At 35.8% G+C, this 26,538-nt stretch overlaps 3 protein-coding genes across 3 annotated transcripts; 1 reads left to right on the top strand and 2 right to left on the bottom strand.

Annotated features, from left to right (window-relative positions):
- Positions 1–8,236: 8,236 nt before the first annotated feature.
- Positions 8,237–8,804, top strand: LOC133302020 (uncharacterized). Its single transcript, XM_061501738.1, has one exon. It carries the CDS (start codon positions 8,325–8,327, stop codon positions 8,682–8,684), a length of 360 nt encoding a protein of 119 aa, XP_061357722.1. The 5' UTR covers positions 8,237–8,324; the 3' UTR covers positions 8,685–8,804.
- Positions 8,805–8,988: 184 nt separating this feature from the next.
- On the bottom strand, positions 8,989–11,810 carry LOC133302019 (replication protein A 70 kDa DNA-binding subunit A-like). Its single transcript, XM_061501737.1, has 2 exons — positions 11,511–11,810; positions 8,989–10,988 (listed from the first exon to the last, which is right to left on the bottom strand). Exons 1-2 carry the CDS (start codon positions 11,780–11,782, stop codon positions 9,377–9,379), a joined length of 1,884 nt encoding a protein of 627 aa, XP_061357721.1. The 5' UTR covers positions 11,783–11,810; the 3' UTR covers positions 8,989–9,376.
- Positions 11,811–18,110: 6,300 nt separating this feature from the next.
- Positions 18,111–19,182, bottom strand: LOC133302023 (uncharacterized). Its single transcript, XM_061501741.1, has 2 exons — positions 18,538–19,182; positions 18,111–18,464 (listed from the first exon to the last, which is right to left on the bottom strand). The coding sequence occupies exons 1-2, from the start codon at positions 19,180–19,182 to the stop codon at positions 18,111–18,113; spliced, it is 999 nt and encodes a 332-aa protein (XP_061357725.1).
- Positions 19,183–26,538: the final 7,356 nt, after the last annotated feature.

Genomic DNA, 26,538 nt, shown 5'->3' with positions numbered 1-26,538 from the left:
CCCCATATCTCAACTAGGATCATAGCCTTGCATCCATAAGTAAGTCTGAATGGAGTTTCTCCCATTGCTGTTTGTATGCTTGTTTTATACTCCTATAAAATAAAGTATAGCTGATGAACCCAGCTATTTTTAGCATCCTCCATTCGTCTTCTAAGTCCATTACACAGATGCAAAATGGTGCTTAATCTTTAAGTCTTTCATTAATTCTTGGAACCTTTTATCAGTGAACTGGGCTCCATTATCAGTCGCCACTTGGTTATAGTAGTGGCGGGTTCAGCTTTTATCCACTTGGTGAAGTAATCAACGGCTATAATTAGCCATTTCAACTATCCTTCAGCAGCTTTCAAAAGGTCCCAGCAGATCCATTTCCCATTAGTAAAAGGGCCATGGAGCTGAGATATACTTCAACTCTTCTGGAGGTGAGAGCATCATCATAGCATGTTTCTGGCAGTTGCTACACTTTTTAACATAATCTTTTGAGTCAGCTTCCATGGTCGGCCAGTAATACCCTGCTCGAAGAGCTTTTCTGGCTAAGGCTTTAGCTCCCATGTGTTGGCTATTAATTTCTTCGTGTATCTCGGCTAGGATATATTCAACTTTTTCCTAGTTTAAGCACTTCAGAATTAGGGTATGCAACCCTTTTCTATATAACTAATCCTCCACGATTGTATACTGCATCGCATCTCGGATCAATTTTTTGGACTCCATTGAGTCCTCTGGTATTGTTCCTCTTTCAAGGTAAGCAATTATCGGTTTCCTCCAATCATCAGCCGACGTGATCATCATTACACAACTCGGCTTTGTAATGCTTTGTTGAACCACAGTTTTGTGATTACCCGGGTTCTTAGTGCTTGCCAACTTGGATAAGATGTCGGCTTTGTTGTTTTTCGCTCGAGGAATATGAGTGATTATCACTTCTTCAAACTCAGTCATGATTTCTTTGACTTTGTTCAAGTACTTCATCAGTAGAGGACCTTTGGCTTGATATTTGCCATCAATTTGGGAAGTGACGAGTTGGGAATCGCTAAAGACTTTCACTTTCCTAGTCCCATGCTCTTTGACATTTATCAATCTGGCTATCAGGGCTTCATATTTTGTTTGATTGTTCGAAGTTAAAAAGTTCAAATATAGGGAGTGTTCTATTGAAACTCCTTCTGGACTTTCAAGTATTATCCCAGCTCCACTTCCTTTGTCGTTTGATAACCCAGCAATGTATACTTTCCCGACGTCTTTTTGTTCTGCACATCATTTATCTACCGGGGTGAGTTCAATTATGAAGTCAGAAAAAGCTTGTGACTTAATGGCATGTCGACTTTCATATGTTATATCATATTCAGATTGTTCTATTGCTTAGTTAGTCATTCTCCCTGCCAAATTCGGCTTGTGCAAAACTTGTCGTATCAGTTGGTTAGTTCTGACCACTATCTGATGTCCTTGAAAATATGGTCGCAACCTTCTCGTCGTGATGAGTAAGGCGAATGCCACTTTCTCCAGCTTCTGATATCTCAATTCAGGTCCTTGCAGCGCCCTGCTAACAAAATATATCGACTGCTGGCCTTTACTTGTTTCTTTCACCAGCACGACGCTTATTTCTTCCTCTCCAAAGGCTAAGTATAAGAGCAGGATTTCTCCTGGTTCTGGTTTTGATAGTACTGGTGGGGCTGCCAAACATTTCTTTATTTTCTCGAACGCAGATTCTCAATCCGGGTTCCATCCGTGCTCCGCTTCTTTCCTTAGTAACTTGAAGAATGAGAGGGCATTTTTCGCCGACTTGGGCAGAAATCTAGTCAGGGCTGCCAGCCTACCCGTCAGTTGTTAAACCTCTTTTTTAGTTTTAGGAGCTTTCATGTCCAACACCGCTTTGTATTTATCTGGATTTGCTTCAATTCCTCTACGGGTTAACATAAAACCCAAGAATTTTCCAGCTGGGACTCCAAATGCGCATTAACTATCTCACTCGTAAAGGGGCTATTATTATATTGTCCCCTACTATGCTTCCTCCTATAAACACCAGGTTCAGCACGTCCTCGGGTAGGCTGGGTATCCCGGTTAAGACGTGTTTCATCTCGGTTTCTTTCCACATTCCCCCCTGCCGTAGCATTCTGGGCAGGAGGCAGCGTATTCGCATTCTGATTATTATTTTCAAAATTCCTATAGTTTAGGTCCATAGTTGCTCCCGTGTTAGATCTTTTTTGGATCTCAGCTTCTATAACCCGTATTTGAGTATCCGGGTTATGATCCATATTCTATTTACTATCATCTCGAATCTGGACTCTTTCACGGCCCATTCCCCTCGCCTCCATTAAGCGTTGCTCCAAATCTTGCATTCTCCTTGTATTTTCTTCATGAATTCTCCTAAAATCTTCTCGTCGTTGGAGGTTGTTGCAATTCTCCATATCTCCATCGGCCTTATGATTGCAGTGAATGCATTCTGGGCAAGGCGAGAGTCAGGACCTGCTGTAAGCGCAACGCGGGCAGCCGCATCTGTAGGATTCAGAGGAGGAGGATCTGCAACTCTGTTGCGGGGAGCTGCCATCAAACCAATATCCTAGACGTCCTTACTCAAGTGGACTGCATCATAGTCCACCTCGTTTTCTGGTTAATTCTGAGGATGGTTTATTTCTTCCAATATAGGATCCAATGGAAGATTAGGACGTTGTGGTTGTTGGTTGTTACTTCTTGTATGAACTGCCATCATCAGTCGTGATCGTGGGAATATCGAATTTACCAATTCCCCATAGAGGGTGCCAGTGTTCTGACTTAGAGACAAAGATGTCTAGCCAAATGGACTAGTATGTTGCTATTGGATATAAGTGCCTCTCCAAGGTATCTATGGATGAAATACCCTTGAGTCAAGCAGATCACTGTGCATAGAAGAACTATAAACAGCTTTTGCCAAAGGGGGGGTGTGCGCACAGTGGCAATATAACAGTAAGAGGGAGCGTAACGTACCTGTCCATTTTATCTCTTATTTATAGAGTTTACCTGTGGGTAGTGGATTCTGGACTTTTAGTGCCTCTGATGACGGTCCAAGCCCATATGTCATGCTGTCGTATTAGGATTGATATATTTAATTAATATCCTGGATTGCCCCTTGTTGGGCTTGTCGATTAATGGGTCCGTAATTGTATTATTATTTTTTTATTTTTTTTGATAACACATAATTGTATTATTGAGTTAAAGGGTAGAGAGATCCTTAGTGGTTGAGAATTAACCTATCACCTAGGAAAGTTTGGGAGGATTTGTTAAGGTTGTCAAATACCTGTAAATTTGGTGGAAGTTGTAAGGTTACCAAGTACCTAGAAACTAAGTAGTTGTAGCGGTTAGTGAAGCACTACTTGAAGGATGATGAAATAATAGAAAAATATTGAGTGGTTGTAGTCTTGAGGTAGGTCACAAGTGATGGTGTCAAACCAGGATAAATAATGTTTGCATTCTTCTAAACCTTTAACTCTATTTAATAGAACTTTATTTACTTCTTAAATATCTTAAATGTGATAGTATAAATTGTTTAAGGGATATATTATTCTATTTACCTTTTTTTCTACCCACATTTGCCTACCACTCTCCAACACAGTTAAATCAGAATTTGAATAGGAGAGAAATGATAAAGGTAGTTGAGATTCTGATCTAATGGTGTTGGAGATTTATAGGCAAAGGTAGGCAGAAAAAGATATAGGTAGAATAACATATCTCATTGTTTAAATGTAAAAATTGTTTATCATGTTTTGTTTGAATATATTGATGATCATTATATATGAAAGTTTATTCGATATGCTAATTTAGAATCAATAATGGAACTTTTGTGAAATATCTTGTTATGCTCAATTCACCTCCTCTTTAGTATTTATGTCACATTCCTAACCGAGAATACACAATATAACTAAGGTTGTTGAATCGCAATATGTATCATGTATCATAATTATATCAAGTTGCAAGATAAGAAACATAATAAAAAATAATTTAAAAATATATAATTTTGAAAAGACATTTTTTTTACTTTTTGTTTACGCAATCTATTGTTGCTTTAATTTGAATTAATTTTGTTATTGATTTATTTTTATTTATTTTGAAGATTGAAGAATCACAAATCAAATCTTTATTTTTTTTTTTATTTTTTTTTTGGAGTTACCCAACCCTAATTATCTCTTTGAGACGAGTTGGCTCCCTCCAGTATCCCCACGAGCTTCGACTCTTTGAGCCGGCTATGGGACTAATCCGGAGTGCGGGGGAACAGTGATGGCTAAAGGTTCAGCCCACTCCCCAAGAATGCATTCAGCGGGAATCGAACACATATCCAACCCCACTAACTCAGCGCCAAATTACCAACTGAGCTGCACCCATTGGGTAATCTTTATTTTCTTTTCCTTGTTAATAATAATTTTTTAGATTTTTTTAATTTAAATTACAAGTCAAATATTTATTTCTTTTTTATATATTAAAATTTACAAATTTTGGTTTAATCTTTTGTCGCATACGATACACAACATGTATAGTATCATACAATATAATAATCGTATCGTCCAATACAATCCCCTTTTTGATTCACCCCTCGATGTGTATCGTGTATCGTACTAACTATATATATTTTGGAAACATAATAAATATAACAATACTTAGATTTTATACTTAAATTACTCCCTGCATTTAATGAGGTAACATGAGACCAAGAGAAAGGAACCCGCTCAACATGTTGGGATTCACCCAACTCAAATGAACTCATGGACCTTCTTGAAGGGACAGGCTACATAATTATAGTCTCAGTATGAGTTGAATTCAGGTCTAGGACGAGAAATTAAAAAATTTTGTAGCTAGAAACAAAAGCCAATATGAAGTACAAAGATTAAGAACCAAAACCATTGCGATGAAGATAGAAATGAACATTGACCCAACAATACAGAAGTTGGAGCCATGAAAATGGATAATATGATCTAGAGAGAGTCACTCCTTATATAGGTTTGAAAGAACTCGAGTTTTTAATGAATCAATGAAGAAATTTAAAAAGAAAAATCACAAAAACGAAGGAGGTAGTATATACGAAAATATTATCTATTGAGGAAGAGATGGATACGATAGCAATGATAATAGTAGTTGCTAAACTGGAGAAGGTGTTGGAAGAAAAATATTGGGAATATTTTAAAAATAACTATCACTTTATAAGTTTTAATTTATTTCAATTTTTTGGTTATTATAAAAATCAAAGAAATATTAATTATTTTTTAATTTTATCTTTGTGGCTTTTATACTTCTATTAAGTGAAATAAAAAATAACGATGACATATAAAAAGAATCCATAATTTAGTCAAATGTAGTTATATTTTTATAGAATAAAATTTTTTAATTATTATTTTAATTCTTATGCAAAATATCAAAGGGAAATTATTTTGAAATTGAGTACCTAGTAAGAAAAAGTTTCTCTAAAGTAGATTTGTCTCCAAAGTGAATGAAAGTGTATATACCTTAAATTTTAGTGAGTCAATATCGTTATATATTTTAAATTGGTATTTACTTACTCGTTTTAAAATAATTTTATCTTAATAATACTTAAAAATAGAAGTATTTAATTTCGAACAAAAATTCTTTTTCCGTTTAAAAATTCCAAGTTGCTAGTTACGTTATTTGAAACTTAATATATACGGTGAAGTGGTCAATTACATTTATTAATATTCAATGATAACTTTAGAAAAGCCGTTTTCAGGAAGATTAGAGGAAATATAGAGAAGTTGGTTTAGCTGTCAACTAGCGTGGCGTGTGGGAAAAAAAATATACATAAATTACTTGGAATTGGGTTATAAAAAAAATAGTTTCATGTTGGTTGGTACGTAATGGAATTAAGTAAAGTCTATATCGTTAATTAGGAAGATTTATTAACTTAGCTCATTATCAATCAATATAAGAAGATTCCGTTAGACTTTTATGTCCAACATCCCAAGTGAAATGTTAAAATGATACTATAATATCTTTTTGGAAGTTATGTCATTGCAAGTAGAGGCTCGTTAAGAGCATTATATCAGAAATCTGGTTTACGGATCTACTTAATTACTGTTGATTTGCATGTACATAATTTTGTAAAGTAACAATTTTCGTTAAATTATTGATTTCAGAGATGAAATAGTAAAAGATAATAGTAAAAGATTGAGTTAATGAGGATGTAAGCAAAATGAAAATGCGTCTGTATGCTACTGATAAAATTCATGTCAGTTACAGAGAAGCAGCAACTATAAGAGTGCCACTGCAACCAATTTGGAAATTGTAGCTTCTTTTTTTCATAGGTATATCCGATTCAAGCCAAATAGGAGCACATGGACGACAAAATTCTCTCTGCTAAATTTTAATGCAATTATATTCCTAGGGATTTAGGGCATGTTTGGTGTATAATATAATAAGATAAAATTTGTTAGTATAAAATCTGATTGTATAAGATTTGATTGAATTTTAATACTATTTAGCATTTGACATGATATTGTATAAAATAATATAAGATTATCTAGTGTTGGGTAATTCATTGTATAATACTAGATAAGATAAAAATAAATATTTTCGATAAAAATATTCTTTAACAAAGATGGAATAACTCCTTACTAATTCATCCATATATGTATGTGACATAATGTAATACTAATACATTATTCTGACAGCTAACAAAAGCTATTTTTGGGAAGCAAATATTCACAATAATAGGTAGTGTTTATGGACTAGTAATTATATTAGCACTTTGCGAGTATTATGATAGGTAGAACTGCTAGACTCATACTTTATGAAGAGGAAGTCTCAGTGTAAATGGGTTAGGTCAGCTTACAGGAGCCTATAACTTAACTTATATCATGTTAGATTTGGCCTATTGCAAATAATAAAATAGAACAGTAATAGATTTTAAAAAAAAATCTATTTAGAAAATAGGCCATAGGCTTTTTTGTACATGTCGGGTCTATAAACTTACAGGCCGGCCTATATCATATTATTTATTTTAAATAAAATAAAAAAATTATTATTTTAATAATTTTGAATAATAAAGTAATATTAGTTTAGTTATTCTTTTAATTGTTGAAGGTTTAATAGGCTTAAACTAGCTAATAGGTCTTAGTCAAAAATTTTATTTTTTAAATATAAGTCAGATCAAACTTGTAATTTATGGCCTATAGGCTAACAGAACAATTTACACACCTGAAAGGAAGGAAATCTTGAATGAAACCTTCATTTATAAATTTTTTAAAGGAAGGAGAAAAAAGAATAAGTATGTTATCCTTTTTTTCTGGGTGTGGTTGGTCCTCAACAATCAAGTTCCTTTACAGTCCCACTTATATTGCAAATTTGGGGCCTAGAATTTATTAGCCTGGTTTGTTTATTGGATCAGATTATTCTGATCCAAATCAGCTTCAAAGTACGGGTTGTTATTTGAATGTGACCAAATCTAATTGATCTAGGGCCAGTTTAAACTCTTGATCATTTTAGAAAACATGACCCGTTTCAATCACAAGTATATTATTTTACGTATATTTATAAAGTTAAAGCTAAAATTAATTTTTGTTCTCTTTATTTTGTTTTAAGTTTTGTTCTAAGTCTTTATTCGGCATATTATTACAAATCTTTTTTAAACTCATCAAATCTTATACAATAATAATATAAAAAATGCTAATGAAATGTACTAACATTAGCTTACTTGCCGATTGGCATCGTACTTTCTCCAATCAGAACTTTTGAACGTTTGTGATTGGGATAAATTTAGTAATTCTGAAAAAGATTTAACTCTATACAAATGGAAATCAGTGTCATTTCATAGGTTGAACCACTTGTTTAGTTTGTTCATGAAGGCTCGAAAAATATTCAATTGTGCATTTAAAGCCACATAGACTGTCTATCTTTAAAATGAATTAGGTATATTTTGAAAAAAAAAAAAAATTGAGGCGAAAATGAAATAAAGTATAAATATAGAAAAAAATAAATTCGAAGAAAAATTAAAAGACAAAAAAGTATGATTTTGTGAAATTTCAATACCTGTATCGTTTAAGCCCAGAAAAACACAGTACACACGGTAAAGAAAGACCCAATTGAGGGAAATTATTGAGGACCTCAGACTAAAATTTCAGCATAATGGGTGATGATTGGACCAACAAGATAACCTTATCCATCAATTTCCAATGGGGAAGCTGCCACATCAGATACAGGCAAATATGCCCAAAATTTCCACCTATCATCGACTCCAGCCTCCACCAGAGTTTCTCTCAAAAACAAATAACACACCAAACCCATTTCCTCACTCTTCACATAAACTTCAAGCAAGTAAACAACTAGCAGGGAAAGAAGAAAGAACCCATAAAAAAGGAATGGCTTCCACTACAGCAGTTTCAATGGCTATGCCACTAACTTACAGCAATCAGAAGAGGGTGGTCCCTAGCTCTGAGGCATTCTTCAAGCCACTGCCTCTACGGTTTTCAAAGGCTGTGGCAGCATCAAAATCCAACGAAAGTTTTCAAGTCAGGGCCTCCATGAAGGAGAAAGTTGTGACAGGGCTCACAGCAGCTGCGTTGACAGCTTCAATGATGGTTCCTGATGTGGCTGAAGCTGCTGTTTCACCTTCTCTCAAGAACTTCTTGCTCAGCATCGTGGCTGGTGGAGTTGTTCTTGCCGTCATTGTTGGTGCCGTGGTTGGTGTCGCCAATTTCGATCCAGTCAAGCGAAGTTGATGAAATTCTGAGGCGCTGAGGGGTGTTTAGAGTTTCTCTTGTCATGATATGTATCAGTAATGTTCTTCAGTAATGAACTGAACTATCTTTTGTTTGTACTAATATATGACTCTTAAGATCCATTGGAGCATAAGCTTTTCAATTCTTAAAATGTAATTTTCGTTTTGGCACATCATAGAAACAGATTAATTACATGTTTCTGCAGCATGGAAACGAAATTAACAAGCAGACCCATGATAGATTACTTTTTGAAATAATCCAACTCAATAGAGCTTTCTGGAATATTAAGTATAAAAACTGCTGACAGAATATTAGAATGGAACAGATAGTAGCAGAATAATAGCTCATACATCGACAATAGTGTGATAACTTAGAGATGTGAACTACCACTGGGAGCAATGAAATGTCCTGTGTAAATGCTCATTTCAAAATATTATAGGTGTTCATATGTGATATGACGGCATATCCATAAAAAAAGAAACACAGAATTCGAACTTGAATTAGCGGTATCTAAATATATGTTTTACATGTTATCAAAAAAAAATATATATATATGTTTTACAATGGGCATAGAAATGACGCAGTAACTCATAACCACCAATGACCGATTATATGATAGCTTGTACACTAGAATACGGAGTTACTAACAGTTATGGCTCGTCGCATGAAAAGATGCTGAAACCTCGCAACAATTACTGCCTAAACTTGGAAATCAAATCAAGCATGTATCCACTCTCTGAAGAATAATTCACCTTATCTGCCTTGACTACTGTAATCTTCACCTTCTGCTCATCTCCATATAACTCCTCTTTGATTTTCAGCCTAAATACAAAATGGTTGAAGAGTCTACTCTTGATTATTTCTCCAAACCTTTCATCATCCTGCTGTTCATACTTCAACAAGTACAGCTCCTTTGATGAGTACCCCATAATCTCTTCCCCTGCTTCCTGGAATGCAGTTACCCAAGTTATTCCAGTATGATCCAGAATTTGAGCTTGAAGAAGGTATCGGTAATCACACTCCTCAAACTCTTGGTTGCATCTATCACATTGCCATCTCGTGTTTCCTGACCTAGTCACTTTCTTATTGCACTGTCGATCTCCAATCATCAGAGGGCAAGCTGTATAACAAAATGTATCCGTCTTGATGAATGATATGGTTGCCCTCACTGTTATCCAGTCTGGCTTGTCTGACCGCCCCAGACCTTCATCCTTGATCTGAGACACAGTTTTGCGTATCTCATTCTTTGGTCCTCCAGGGATAATGTCCTTAGAAATGGATAGAGAAGCAGAATCTTTTCCCACTTGATCAAACCAGTCTCTTAAGCTATGAGCCTCAGGGATATCTGGATTCATGAAAAGCTGTGTAGTAGAAATAGAGCTTATAGACTTTCCACTAAAGTCATTAACCTTCCCAGCTTTGACTGCCAAAATGGGGAAAAACCCAGTATCGACCATCTCTTGCAGCTTTTGTCCTTCCCTGTTGCAGAATTCGCCCCAAAGTGTTAGCTCAACACTCCTGCCAGAACTGTCCTTTAGATTCAAAATTCTTCTCTGAGTTTCCATTCCATTCTTCCTCAAGATGGGCACTGAAGGATTCACAGATGTCACTACCCCAATAATATCGAGGATGGAGTTACTGTCAACATTCTCTATCTCACTGATAGGCCTGAAGGAGAACTGCTGTTTAGGTATAGAACCATCCTCATCTGGGCAAAGCTCAACCGTAGAAGTTGAATCCAAAAGAATCTCCCATTCATTCTTCAAATGATTGAAATTCTTCTGTGCAGGTTTCAAGCTACCTTTGGATATCAAGTAAACTTTACCAACCTCAATCGCATCATAAAAGCGATCAACAACAGCATTAAAGCAGGTTACTCGAATTTCACCTCCATCAGAATCAAGGAGATCGAATGAGAAGACTTTCCCATCTCCACGAGCATTATTATAACGGCGCAGATCCCCTTTAGCAGTTACCCTAGCCTTGATGGCCCATCGACCTTGATAAGGATTCAAAGCAGCTATAGGAATGACCCGTGCAGGTGCCTCATTCTTCACAATCGCACCACGGCTTTTGTAAACCGGAGGTGGTTGGTACGGAGGTTGAACAGTTGGCCTGAAATTCTGCACATTATCACTTGCATTTTGAGCAGCCAAATTATTATTATTTCTCCTCGACGAATTCTCCACAGTGTTATCAGGCAATACTCTCTGAGTTGGTAAATCAGAATCCATAAATGACTTCGGATTCCCAATGATCTCGCAATCAGGTATTATAGTTTCCATGTTGAGCACCACAATAATCCTGTACAAGGACAAACAGACACATAAGTACATAAATTAATTTTATAGGATAAACCTAAAGTTGACGATGCTAAATTCCATCTGCAACACGTTTTTGACTCTTTAGTATCCATCTATATGCAAACACTTAAACAACCAATGGTAAGATTTTGCAAATCTTCAACGAGGTTGCATATCTTCAATTCTTACACTAACCATTCACACAAGGGACACAAGAAGCTAAAATTAACAATTATTTCTGAATTATCAGGGAATACAAGTGCCTAAGATTTCTTGCACGGAAAATGTATCTTCTAGAAGGTTTAAAGTTTTGCTTCCAGAAGGAAGAAGAATAGTTCTACAACATTCCAACCAGATTAAAATTCGAATGACATTAAAAGTGAAATTATAATAAAAATTCACAATCGAAACAATCTTAATTTGACTATAATTGCAGAATTTTTTTTTTTTTTTTGATAACAATAATTGCAGAATTTAACTCTAATACAAAATTAGATTTTAAGAGAGAGAGAGAGAGAGAGACTTGCGGTTCTGGAGAGGAGTGCATATATAGTCGAGAAGCTGAACAACGGAACCTTTCTTAACTCGGCCTGTTCGGACTCGGTCGTTGAGCTGAGTGGCGAGCATCGCGTGGTGACTCGAAACGGCGTCGGATAGCAGAAGACGATATCTCTGCTTCTCTGAAATATTGTTATTGGAGATCAACGCAATGTCCAGAACCTGAACCAACGGCTTCGCGTTCACGTCGCCGGCAACTATTGCCGGAATCGCATTCGCCGTCAGATTCACCGACATACTCCTTCCGATTATGATTCCCAAAAACTCCAACCCGAAATGGAAAAATAAAGAGAACTAGAATCAATTTTTAGGGGAGCGAACCGGAGGAAAAAACCGGACCGGGTCTGCCGAGTTTCGTAACCGTTTATCTATGGTGCACGGACACGGGACACGACACGCCGACACGTTAATTCTAAAAAAATGTCATATTTCGACTTGTCATAATTTTTTTTTGGTACATTGCCAGGAGGTATCCCTATTCAACCTTCTCCGGGCACCATGCCATCGGGATACGGCCCGTTTGGGCTAGCCTCTTATTGTAACAGTGGGTGCACTAAGCTTCGCAACCAGAGAAAGGACGAGGCTAATCCCCCAACAGAATATTTTTTGACTTATCCTCTGGCCTCCAAAGATTTTCCAAGAAACTGCTTGATCCCCAAGCAATCCCTTGAGCTACCCTTGGGGGTTAATAAATTTTTTAATATATGTAATATAATTTATATTTAATACGTATAAGAGTCCATCATAAGTCATATAACCAATTAAATATTTAAATTTTATGACATAAATATAAATATAAATAATTTTTCGTACTTTGTTAATTTTTCATGTCAAATTTCATAACTGAAAAAAAATAATTTATAAATCATTTCTTTTATATTTAGTTAACAAAATAAAATTAAGATTTAAAAATAAAAAAACGTGTCCGAGCGTTGACCGCGTGTTGAAAAAAGTTGACTGCGTGTCGAAAAAATGTGTCCAAGCATTGACCACGTGTCTCCAAATATTGATCGCGTGTCAAACGGCTATCCGAGCGTGTCCGTATCGAACACGTGTCCAACATGTAAATTTTTCACAGAATCACATCCGTGCTTTGGAGCCGATCATAACGATTTTACCCCTGCGAACCAGTTTATGGACCACCAGGAGCGCTAGCGTTGAGTTGTCCAAAAACGTAAAAGGAAGCCCTAACATTATGCTCATGTGCTGAAGATGATTTCATAAGTTGACTTCTTGTTAATATTGCGAATTCTCTCTATATTAGTATCGAATTTGCATTTATCATTTAATATGACACAACAAAGTTTTTTATACACATAATATTTTGTGAAGCTCACACTTTTTGAAACAAAAAAAAATAAAAATTACGGCACGCAAAACGAATCTCTATAATATTACACAATCACTTTTCCTAGAACATAACTCTTATAAAACCCTATTACTATTGCACATTGGTACGCAGAACTTTCTTATTGGTAGATGATCTTGGTTGGATTTTTCTTTTTCGTATAAATTCAACTAAAATTTTTAGTTATTATATAAATTAGACCAAAAGAAAAAAAAATCCATCTATAGACTTTTTATAGTGAATATTTGATTCTTCCTTGTGTATATACACTTTTAAGGTGTGCATGATAATCATTATGTTAAATCTGTCATTATTTTTGAAAAGAAATAAATCTTTTTTATTTTTGTGTCTTGAAACAATTTCTGAGAAAAAAATGTGTTAGATAACATGTTCTATTTTTATTTCGAGAATGAAAGTTGCGTTTGATAACACAACAAATAATAGAATAAAAAATTATTTCTATTAAGAATAAATTTTTTCGGATCATCACTTTCTTTTTCATATGGTGTGACGGTAGTGGTTGTGACATGATGGTGGTGGTTGCGGCACGACGGCATGATGGTGGTAATGGTGGCGATGGTAGTGGTGGCATGGTAATGATACTTGTGGTGATGATGGCATGGTGGTGGTGGAGGCAATGGTGATGATGGTGGCGGTGACATGGAGGCGGAGGCAGCAGTAACAGTGGCATGGTGGTGATGGCAGTGGCGATTACGGGTGATAAACGAATAGGGGCCTTTGGCTCGGCTCGTGAAAGCTTGAGCTTACATGCCTAAAATTGATTGTTTGAACTAGGCTTGAACTTATATAAAAACTCGTTTAATAAAAAAACCTCAAGCTTCAATTCAAAAGCTCAGCCTTAGAGACTCTCAGACTGGCCTAGTATATACATTTTAATTTTAATTTCATATTTTTTATACTACTTGTACTAGTCTTCTATCTCTCTCCTCAATCCATTTTATCCCAGTTTATTGGTTAAACATACTTTTTGAATGATTTTTTTTCTATATTATGATGTTTGGATATACATTTAATTTATGAATATTTATGGTACTAATGTTGTTGATTGTACATTCTGTTTGGATAAAAAAAATTGTCTTTTTTTTTTAAACATGCTAAATCAGGTTTTCATTTTTTGTAAATAAGTCAGGCCACAGGCCGATAATTATATTCATAACAGGTAACAGGTTTGATCAGGGTGACACATTTAAACACATGCTAAGCCTTTTAAGACCAAAGTTCTGCTCGACTCGGCTCGTTAACACCCCTAGTGGCGGTGGTGTGGTGATGGTAGTGGCGATGGCATGGTGGTGGTTGTAACGGCAGTAGCTGCAGCGATAATGGTGGTGTTTGGTGCTGGTGGCGGTGTGATGGTGGTGGTGGCGGCGGTGGGGTGGTAATGGTAATGGTGGTTGTGGGGGTGATGGTTTAACATCCTAAGCATTTAGAAAAATAAATACAATATATATATATATATATATATATATATATATATATATATATATATATATATATATATATATGGGAGGGGTTATAGTTACAATCTTTTTTTTTACAACCTCTTACAATCATATTTCATAACCGTTGATTTCCGCCAATCAACGGTTATGATTTTGACAAATTAAACTCATTAATTAATTATTAATTCATAATAAATGAGAACCGTTGATTGGCGGAAACTAACGGTTATGATATATGGTTGTAAGAGGTTGTAAAAAAAAGGTTGTAAGTATAACCTTCCTCTCTCTCTCTCTATATATATATATATATATATATATATATATATTTAAATAAAAATTAATTTTGAAATATTACAAAGTATGATAATTGTTCATAAAATTACCCATACATAGTAAATTCAAAAAATAAAATAAATAAAATATAAATAAATAAAAATCTCTAATAAATGGATATAATAATAAAATAATAGATGTTAGTAATATTAAAATATATAGTTAGGAAAATAATAATAATAATGAATATATTAATAAATAATATGACGTAGAGTTTACCAAAAAATAATAATATGATCTAGAATTTATAATAGTAATAATAATGATATATAAAAGACAATAATTTAAAACAAGTTAATATATATATATATATATATATATATATATATATATATATATATATATATGAAAATAAATATGATAAATGATAACACTTTTAGAGGTTATTATTCAGGATATTTTAGCTTTAAGTTAGTTCCTAACCACATAATATGTCACATGTTCCGTGTTAGATAAAGATGGAGGTATTTGAGTTCTCTATAAAAAGAACAGATTGTACTTGAGGTGAGTAAGAAAAAAGAGGATATCGGTGTTTACCAAAAAAGAAGAAAAAGAAGATATCGGTGATAGAGACAATAGTTGAAAGGGAAAAAACTACTTTAAGGTAACTCTGAGAGAATATATCCCTTCTCTGCTGTTTTAATACCCTTTCTCTGCTATTATACTTATTCCCTGGTTCATCGTTTATCTAGAAAAAAATCAATACAGTTTTTGGTTGGTTGGAACTTTCGAAATTTCCATGCACTATTCACTCACCTATATTATGGACTATCTTATGTTTACTGCTGCACTTACTATCTTATGTTTACTGCTGCACTTTTCATTTGCTTTTTATCATATTTATTTATGGAAAAATATATTCTTATGTTGTAAGAAAATATTTTTATTTTTTACACATACATTGATTTTTGTGTTATTTTTTTTATCTTTTTTTATAAATGAGTGGGTTCCTGTTGGTAGTAATTCCACACATAATTATCTCTACAACATAAGAAAGCTATCTCTTATTGCATAAGATTAATAAAGCCCTTTCTTTATACTCGGTAGGCTTTAAATGTAGTCATAGTCTACTCCATTGATTAACAATAAATTCTTATATAACTTGCCAGTTATAGGTTGTAAACCGACAAACTCAAGTTAGTTGTTATATAAGTTGTACCTTACTCTTTTGTCTTTGTTTTGCTTTATTGCTTTGGGTACAAATTTTATACAAACCTATTGTGCCAGTATTACTTAAATAAATATTTTCATGTGGACTGAAATGAAATAACAAATCATAGGTTTACTACACTGACCCCATTATGTTATAATATCCATGATGCTCCTTTCTTTTAAGCATTGTACACATATTCATTAACATTTTATAATACATAACTATGGTGTTTGCATTCCATAAAATAATTACTTCTCGTACATGTATTACTCGTTAATTTTTATGCTATCATTTATAAATCATGGTGTATATATATATATACTACAATGTTAAACATGTAATGTTTTAATTAAATAAAAGTAATAATGTTAGTAAAACTAAGATAATTATATTAAAGAGTAAATATCCAAATTGGTCCCTCACAATAAATTCGGTACCCATTTTAGTCCCTAATAAAAATAAATTAGCTGGAAAGTCCCCAACAAACACAAATAGGTCCCACATTAATCCTTCTGTTAATCCAAAACACACTACAAGAAAAAATCTTATTAGTGTCGCAAATTTCGTCACTACATATGAAATTTCGTCACAAATTCCTGAGTCGCAAATTTATTTGTGACGAAATTTGATTATTTGTGTCGAAAATTGTCATTTGTGACGAAAATTTTTGTCACAAATAAACTTTTTTCTTGTAGTGACACACGACGTCATTGGCGGAGCTGATGTGTAACGTTAATGGGCATGGTCACTGCCACGTTGGAGGGGAAACGACGTCGTCTGAAGAAACTTGCTTCCACGTTGCTCAGTGAAGATGCAGAAACAAATTGAACGTCAATTTCATCAAAGGAACGTCATCGTATGCTTTAGGGTTCTTCTTAAACCAGAAAGAAGGGGATTGAATCGAAGATTGAACGTTTAGGGTTTGGGGATTACTGATTTAGGGTTTATCCTTAATTTTGTAAGGGAGACTGGTCATTACCCCAAGACATGTAAAGGACCTGCAGCTCCTTCAAGGTCAAAGCAAAAACCAGTTAATGTTTAAATTCAATCAAGGATAGTTGAAGAAATAGTCATGAGTCAAGGATGCCCTGTACCAGAGACAAGCAGCCAGCATGCAACAACTGAGGCTCAACCAAGTTCAAGAGCACCAAGAGGCAGCAGCCCACCTCTATGCAATCCTATTGTGGTTGTGACCAATGAGACAGTAACTGCAGCAAGTAGTGGCACCAGGGCCAGATTCATGAGCTTCATGTCTACACCAAGGTTCAAGCAACCAAGACCAGCCCCACAAAATTGATTGGAATACTATGTAATCACTGACATTAGGTCATTTTTTGGATGCCTCTGATATAGGAATTGATTGGAATTGTAATAAGGGTATTTTTTTGGAAATACTTCGGTATTGGCCCTGTTGAAATATGTCATTAGGCCAATTTTTGTATGCCTCTTATTATGGCCATAGTTAGTAGGAGCATTATGTTTTTTTGGAACACATATGTAGTGGCCTTCATCAAAATATGTCAGTGGAAATTTTTTTTGTATGACTATGGCATGTTGGCCATGGTTAGTAATTGTAACTAGGATGTGATGAAATGAATGCAAAATGTTTGCTTACTATCTGTCTTTGCTGTCATTAATGTATTCAATGCTACAATTTTTAAATTTTGGTCCACACCATCTGTTTGCTGATACACTTTATGGTTTCTATCAACAATAGTATTTTTGTTCTGTTTGTTGTGTCCTTTTATGGGTCATATGTACCTTCACTGCACTTGTAAACCATCAGCAATTAAGTCCCCTTATAAGTCCTCAACATTTTCTATCGAGGACTTTTTGGTCCTTGTTTTCTAACTCATAGGTCCGTTGTGGTCCCTAACAATTTTATCGGGGGCCCTTTTCAGTCCCTGCTAAAGTTCTGTTAACAAGAATGTACATTTGCTATTAACAGACCAGAAATGTCATTTCCCCTTATTCATGCTGATATTAGTCATGACTAACACAATTAACTTCTGCATAATTCACACCATCACATTCTTACTTTAGTGTTCATACATTGTTTCCAATATTTTTTATTTGCATCAAGTTTATACAACACTTTGTATGCCTCTTAACATAACTTCAAATACATAAGCCAAGCCATATACATTGCAGAACAACATGTCATTATATTTCAACAGTGGTCCTTCCATTATAAATCTTTACATTCCAAAATTGTTACAACATGTAATGGTATATACACCAGAAAATCTCAATAGAACCACATTTTTTATTTCACTCCACCCTACTTGCAAGATATATACATATTACAAACACAACAATAATGGATCCAGCAAACACCCTAGCACACCTACACACATGCTTAATTTCCTTCTCCACCCTTTCAAACTCTTCCTGCATCTTCACTGATAGTTCATCAATCTTTATATGGTGCTCATTAATCTTCTTTTTGTGGTCATTCACCTCCAGCTGCAGTTCATCATTGAGCTTCATGTCCACAAAGTTCAACTTGAATTCTGTTTTAGCTACATTCAACTCCAGCTTATTAATTCTCCAATCTTCCAGCTCCATGGTATCAGATGTAGCATCATCCACCCATGTAAAAAAGTTGCAGTGTGGCTTCTTTTCCTAATACCAAATTAAATCAAATGTTAATAACATTCAAATTAAACAAAGAACGCATGCAACAAAAATACCTTACCTTGAAATTGGGGCACCCAAAAAATGCTTTATTTGGGTTTCTAATGGTCTTTTTCATAGCATCATCAGTTGCTTCTTGTATTATGTCTATCATAAAACAGTCTCCTCCATCTGTTGGATGTTTCATTGATTCGAAGACGTCAATGGTGATTGTTTCTTCGTTCACCCTTAGCATCAATTTTCCTTGCTCCACATCAATCATTGCCTTTGCGGTGGCTAAGAATGGCCTTCCAAGTAGTAGGAGAATCTCGGTGTCTTCTTCCATATTCAGAACTACAAAATCTGCAGGGAAAATAAATTTGTCAATTTTAACTAAAACATCCTCAATTACCCTATCTGGTCGTCTGATCGATCTGTCAGCTAACTGGAGAGAAACTGTAGTCGGCTTGAGCTCTTTTATTCCAAGAGCTCTGCACATGGACAGTGGCATCGGGTTTATGCTTGCTCCCAAGTCACATAATGCTTTCCCTACTTCAATATTTCCTATGGCTATAGGAATACTAATGCTTCCTGGATCTTTCAGCTTGGGAGGAAGTTTCTTCTGGATGATTGCACTGCACTCCTCTGTCAGGGCTACTATTTCGCATTCCTTCAACTTGCATTTCCTTGATAGAAGGTCCTTCATGAACTTCACATAGTTCGGCATGCTTTCCAGGGCTTCTGCGAAAGGAATGTTGACTTGTAGCTTCTTGAAGATGTCCAGAGCTGGATTTGGTGTCGTTCTATGTCTCGAAATTTGAATTCCATTCTAGTGTACTGCCTTCTCCACTCCTCATTTCTCCGCTCGAACTCTTGAATGAAGTGTTGCAGGGTTTCCTTCAAGGCGGCTTCCTCTTCCTTAAACCTTAAAAGTCTGGGGTCCCATATTTTGCCAAGCAGCTCCCTCTTCAGAATGGACCAAAGAGAAAGGGGGGAAAGCTCGACTAAGACCACTTGGGAATGTACTGCGAATATGTTTTCCAAACTGACATGAATCACAACGTAAACTAGAAAGAGAAGATAAGTGAGGCACCATCTTCTGAAGCTCTGCGATACTTGGATGACCCAAACATGCATGGATAGTGAAGGAAGAATCCACAGTAGAGCAGCTAAAGAAAAAGGGAAAATTTGATAAAGACCGTGAGACTCACATTGTAAGAACCTGCACTGTTAATTAAGGAAGTTAATTAATTGATTAAGAGAAATTAGGAAATAATTCCATAATTGACCATAATAATTAGTAGGAGGCTTTAATAATTATAGTAAGTGAGTAATAATGCTGAAAGTCAATTTTCTGACGAAAAGTACAGATACCGGTTCTGCTACTCGGTATAATGCGTACCGATAAAGTATCCCGGAAAATTATAATAAGTGCATGAATATTCCTAGAATTATGTAGGACTGTGATTTCAAGTTTCAAGTTAAAATAATGAGAACTGGTGCCAGAACTGATATTGGCTACGTAAAAGCGCGTACCGGAAATGTGCTGCGAAAATTAATATAAAAATATGATAAATCTTGTAAAATTGAGTAGGTTTAGAATCTTAAATTTGGGATTAAAATGCTAAGCGTAGCTATTATTGTTAATACTGTGTATTTAAAGCTTAAGTGCCTATAAATATAACTTTTGGGCTCAAAACCCTAGGAAATTTCTATTCCTACGTGACCTTTGGAGGCTGATCAGCCTTGGTACTGTTCCATTGCTTGTTCCCTTTCAAACTTGAGCTTTCTCCCTTGAAACCAACCAAGTCTTAGCATTTCATTTTGATTCTTCCTCTTCCATCTTGTGTGCACTTGAGAGTATACATTGTGGGGACGAAAGACACCTTATTGCTGAGTTTAGCTTCTGAGTTGTGTTACTTGGAGCTGAGTTTGTGAACTACCTTAGTGGAGGCTTTGTTCATGACTTTTGTGGTGCCAAGAAGTGATCTTTTGGCTTAAAGGACCAAGCTTGGTGGTCAAATTTGTGTCTTGCCTAAGTCTGAACTTTGGTGCTGTGTTGAGGACCCTTATGGTGTCTCATTTTCGGATTTTTGGAGCTTAGAGGTACACCATGAACACCTCTTTGTCTTTTGATGATTTTAAGCTTGTTTAATCGGTTAAAAAGTAAAACTTTGATCAATTGAATAAAGGAATGTGTTTATGAGTCCTAAGCATGTTAATAAACATCTGTTTAAGGAGTTCTTGGACTCCAGATCGAGTTTGGATCATTGGAGGTCAATTATACCTTTAAAACTCAGTTTTCTGCATTCTGTCGAAGAAGTATTCAAATACTTTTCGGGCAGTATTCGAATATTTCCTGTAAAAATACAATAATCGAATACTTCGCGAGACAGCAACGACCTAGTCTAGTAAAATTTTGATATCTTGAGCTACAGAGCTCTAAATTGAGTTACGTTTGAACCTATGTGAAGCTAACATATAGGGATACAAACCTGTAAATTTTCAGATCCATTGGATAAGTGGATTGCTCTCAGTTTATGTTTTAATTCGCGACCTTATTGCCGGAAATTCAATTGTTGTAGGAACTTTGCAAAAATCATAACCGGAGTTATACAACTTCGATTGAGACACAAAATATGTCGTTGGAAAGCTTAAGATGTCTAGTTTAACATATTAAAATCTTAGAGTATTTGGTAAATATTTTCAACTGTAGTTTTAAACTGGTAGTCGAATACTCCTTGTAGGAGTATTGGAATACTTTTCTGGGAAGAAAAGTATTCGGATACCTTTGAAAAAGTATTCGAATACTGGAAAGTATTCGAATACAGTGAGGTTTGATTTTCGGATACTGTGGTATTCGAATACTGGGGGGGAAAGTATTCAGATACTTAAGTGAAAGTAGTCGAATACTTTCTGGAGAGTTGGAGTATTCGAATACTACTCGTGGAGTATTCGAATACCTCCTCTAGAAATAGCATGAAATAACTTAAAATGAGTTAGAAAGCCTTAATCACTTATAGAACCTTGAGCAATGATTATTAATGATTAATTATTGTATAAACAAATTGTGATTGTGTTGTTTGTGGGCCTTGAGCTTGTGTGGACTCTTGGTTTGGATTGTTAGCTTGCAAGGTAAGCTTTCGTGTCCTCAGATTAGTCTGTTGTTTGTTCCACCGACCTCCATGGGAGGGTGGTTTATATGCATGGGATGCTTTTATGAAAATGTTATATGCATGATATATGCCTAAGATATGTGAATATGATGTTGTTACTTACACAATCAGACAGCGACTCTGGTGTGTAAGACATGTAGTGTGTGAATATGATGTCGTTACTTACGCAATCAGACAGCGACTCTGGTGTGTAAGGCATAAGACTGCGACTCTTATGTTAGATGGGTCGCAGACGTGCATAATCCCTATCATGTTCCCTGGCCAATTGAACCGCATTTACATACATCACATGATTACTGAGTTAAATGTTTAGCTCGTTGAGCAAGAGATTATACTGTCATGATTTATATGCTTAACCTGAACATGCATTGCAATTACTGTTTTGAACTTATATTATGCTTGTAAGTGAGCTTGAGGCGGGAGAGTCCTTGAAGACCCCTTGTCTTACTGAGATTTCTTTTTAGAGATCTCACCCCACGTTTGGGGCATATTTTCAGGTTCAGGTAATGCGGGGGTTGACTCCTCTAGCGGCAGGAGGCCGGAGCTTAGTTGACTGCTGTTTATGTTTTCCCGCTTATGTTTATGGATTGTTGTTTAGCCTGTATCCCTTATGTTGTTGTTGAGTTGAGACTATGTTGGGCTTTGTTGCCTTATTTGCTGAGCATGGGGTTTGTCCATACCACATTAATGTTAGTACTTTTAGTTTGGGATGTATAAACTATCAGAGTTTGTTCGGTCTACGTGTTGTAGTTTCGTGACTAGAGACATATTTATGTTATTTATATATTGAGGTATTTCAGTTAGCTGTCTATTTGCAATTACATACAGGCGATGTTTTGAAAAATGATTAAGTAATCAAGTTGGTAATGATAATGATGTCATAATTGAAAAGAAAAAGATATTTCGCATTTTAAAATTAAGCGTAGCTTAATACGATGACATGTTAACAAACCGGGTATACACGGGGTGTTACACACATCCTCTGGTAATCACCTTCCCCGAACTTCGATCCTGCGAAATGGCAGAAGTTTTAATAAAGGAAATCACACAATCAATGGATTTAGTCAAACGGCTAATGGAAAGTAAGTTAAAAGTGCAATCAGGAACATAGAGAACATGATCAAGAGGGAAAGAGAAGAATCGTGCCAATTTCACAGGATTGGATCAAAGACCCATTGGTCATAGTAATAGTAGGGAATGAACCAGTAGTACAAAGAGAGATGAATAAAAACTTATTACTACAAATGTGATCAGAAACCCCATAATCAATAGTCCAATGGCCTAAAGATTGTAACTAAGAGATCCAGTAAAATAATTACCAGATGGAGAAATAAAGGCAGTAGAACTAGATGCTTGCTTCTTAGACCATCAGGTCACAAATTCATTCAAAAAAATTGCAGGAGGTTGTGGTGCAGAAGGCAACCTTGAATCAGGATCAATAGAAGGAGCCTACGCAATATGAGCAGTTCGAGGAGGTTGAGGTGACTTGCTATGGAGCTTCCAACAATAGTTAACAGTATGATTGGTTTGATGACAATGCGTGCAAAGTAACTGACCATGGGCCAAAAGAGTCAACCGGAGAGACATTAGGCATAACGGGTGTTGATGCTTTAGAGAGCTTATGTGGAATCCTAAGCAAAGTAGACATCACAGAATCCAATGTAGGAACAGTAGCATACCCCAAAATTTGATCCAGATTGGCAGACAAAAATAGAGGTAAACTATATAGAATCAACACCACAAAAAGAGTACTACATTGTTCCCGCTCCTGAGCAACATCATCAGTAAAAAGCAGTAGTTCATTGAGATCATGAAGTAAACTCTGAGCTTTCCCCAAGTACTCAAACATAGGACAATCAAAATTACGAGAAACAAAGGTAGACATTAGCTTTTGACACACACCATAGAGTCGTTGCATATCATTGGTGTACAAGGCCTTTGCCTGACACCAAAAAGCCTCACAAGTATTTACAGGTCGATAGATCTGCTCATTAAAGGGGTGAAAAGTGGCCTTGATAAGACTACACAAATGAGCATCAATCATTTTCCAGTGTGTGCATTCAACAGCTACAACAGATTCAGCCTTGGTAGTGAGATGAGATGTATAATTCTGCCTATCCAAACAAAGTTGGAGATTTGAAAACAAAGAGTCATAATTCGAGCCATCCAACTTATCCACACTCAATAAAGAAAGAATATTATTGGTAGATATAGGTGGGTTCGATATGGAGGACGCTAGAGTCTCATAAGAAGTAGCAAAGACAGAAGTATCCATTGACACGCACAAAAAATTAGAAACCAAGCAAAACAGATCACAAAACTAACCAAAATGGGAGGAGATCTGAGCAGAAACCAAAACGAACTCCAAACACCAAGATGAAGATAGATCTAGAATCGTCATAGAGAAGGAAGAAAAACCAAAAAAAAATTGCGAATGGAAAGGACTCTCCATGCGCCGGCAAGAGGGGCGGAGGAAGCGACGCTTTCCTAAGAGAGTGAGGGTGCATCTCTGCTGATCTGGACCTAAAACTTGGACATACGGGACCACCTTGGTGAGACGGTTCGAACGACACAAGTTTCATTGGAAAAGGTCACCAAAAAAAGGTTTGGCCGGCGATCAGCAACAACAGTGCTGCAATTAACGGCTACAGAGCATACCAAACAAGAACTGTTGGGATAAGGGGAAGAAAGGAAATCCAAAAACTAATAAACGACACAATAACCTAAAAAAGTTTAAATTGATAAACAATAGGTTTACAAGAAAAAATATGCAAATTAGGATTCCTCTCGTTAGACTCTGATATCATGTAAAACAACAAAAGGCGAAAGAAACATTGAATAAATCTGTAAGAACCCGCACCGTTAATTAAGGAAGTTAATTAAATAAATATGAGAATTAGAAAATAATTCCATAATTGACCCTAATAATTATTTTAAGGCTTAAATAAATATGGTAAGTGATTAATAATGCTGAAAATCGTTTTTCGGACGAAAAGTGCAGATATCGGTTCTGCTACTCCGTATAAATGCGTGCCGATGAAGTATCCTAGAAAATTATAATAAGTGTGGTAATATTCTTAGATTAATACAAAGGACTTGTAAAACAAGTTTCAAGTTAAAATAATGAGAACTGGTGCCAGAACTGACACTGGCTATGTAAAAACGCGTACCAGAAAGGTGCTGCGAAAAATAAAATAAAAATATAAAAAATCTTAGAAAAATGAGTAGGTTCAGAATCCTAAGTTTGGGATTAAAATGCTAAGTGTAGAAATTAACGCTAATACAGTGCGTTTAAGTTTAAACCAGCTATAAATACTCATTGTTGGCTCTAAACCCTAGGCCATATCAGTTTTTCTACGTGCACCTTTAGAGGCTGGCCTGTTTGACATTGTTCCATTGCCTCCTCATCCATGTTGTGAGCCAAGTTATCATCTTTTGCTTTATTTTTCCCTCTTTCTCTTTGTAAACACTTGTGAGGATCATTGTGAGTGTGAAAGGAGAACCTTTTCTGAGTGTGGTGGCTGTGTGAAGTCAGTATAGGGGCTGTGTTTCTGAGTTGTGAGGGAGAGGCCATTGTCATGGCATTTTGAGGTCCAAGGAGTGACCTTTGTGAAGAAAGGGCCAACCTTGATACCCATTTTCGTTCACCTTGGTGTCTGCATCATAGGAGCTGAAGGGAGAGCTCCAAGAGCACCTCGTTCTGTTTTGAGCTTGGGGTACGATCATCACCTTTGTTCTTGAGTTTCTTTAGTTAAAAATGTAGCCTTGATTCATGTAATGAACTAAAGTTGATAACTTAAGGTTGGGTAAGGTTAAACACACCTAGAAATGCATGTTTAAGCTTCTGGAACCGTGAAAAGAACCACCTTTGGGAAGGATATCTCGCGAAATCCAGAACTGTATTCTGTCACGAAATATCCGGATATGATATCCAGATATTGATATCCGGATATGGGGTCTTGTGATATCCGGATATGGATATCCGGATATAATATCCGAATATTGATATCCGGATATGGCCTCGACATATATTTGGATATTCTGGGTTTCCGTGAACAGTAACGGTACTGTTCATACATAATGCTATTTTGGGTTAGTGGACCCATGATTAGTCAATGTGGACTTCTGTAATAAATAACCTAAGTCAGAATCTAAGTGATTAAGGGCTTATGGCTTTGTGAGAAGCCTAAAGACATGAAACGTAAAAGAGAAGCGTTTTCTTTATGTTATATGCTTATGAGCTATGGTTGTTGATATGATTGCTGGTCCATAACAGATTGTGATTCTGCTGTGTTTGGGCTTTGAGCTTGGTTGGACTCTTGGCTTGGATAGTTAGCTTGCAAGGTAAGCTTTCGTGTCCTCGGTTTAGCCGTTGTTGGTTCCTCCATGTCCCATGGGGGGTGGTTATATGCATGATGTTGTTTTCATGTATTGTTTTGTTGAAATGCTACTGAGCTGTATATGCGAATGCCTTTATGATATGCATGTGGTGTTCGCCTAGACGGGATGTGAGTAATAGACGTATTCCTGCACTTCTCTGGCCAGCAGAATAGTTATGACACACATGGCATGATTATCTGTTGCACTGCATGGTTTTGGAACTTATATTGATGAACTGCTTTTAGAACTTATATTGCACATGTAAGTGAGCTTGGGGTGGAAGATCCTTGAGGACCCTTATACTATCCAGCAAGTGTACCGATCGTTCAAGTAATAAAGTGATAAGTAAGTTATCGTCTCCACAGGGATTGTGAGCGAATATCTTATAAACGTCCTTTCAAGATATAAAACCCAAGTGATTTGAAGAACAATAGAAATTAAAGACAAAGACGTATTTTTGTATTTTAAAAATAAGAGAATGATGCAAAATGATTTGGATAAAAATATGAGAAATATTGTAGCTAGAG

The sequence above is a fragment of the Gastrolobium bilobum genome, unplaced genomic scaffold (assembly GCF_033153095.1).
Source record: "Gastrolobium bilobum isolate Gb01-03AN ecotype WA unplaced genomic scaffold, APGP_CSIRO_Gbil_v1 utg929, whole genome shotgun sequence".
NCBI classification, from domain to species: Eukaryota; Viridiplantae; Streptophyta; class Magnoliopsida; order Fabales; family Fabaceae; genus Gastrolobium; species Gastrolobium bilobum.
This window is presented reverse-complemented; position numbering and strand designations above follow the sequence as displayed.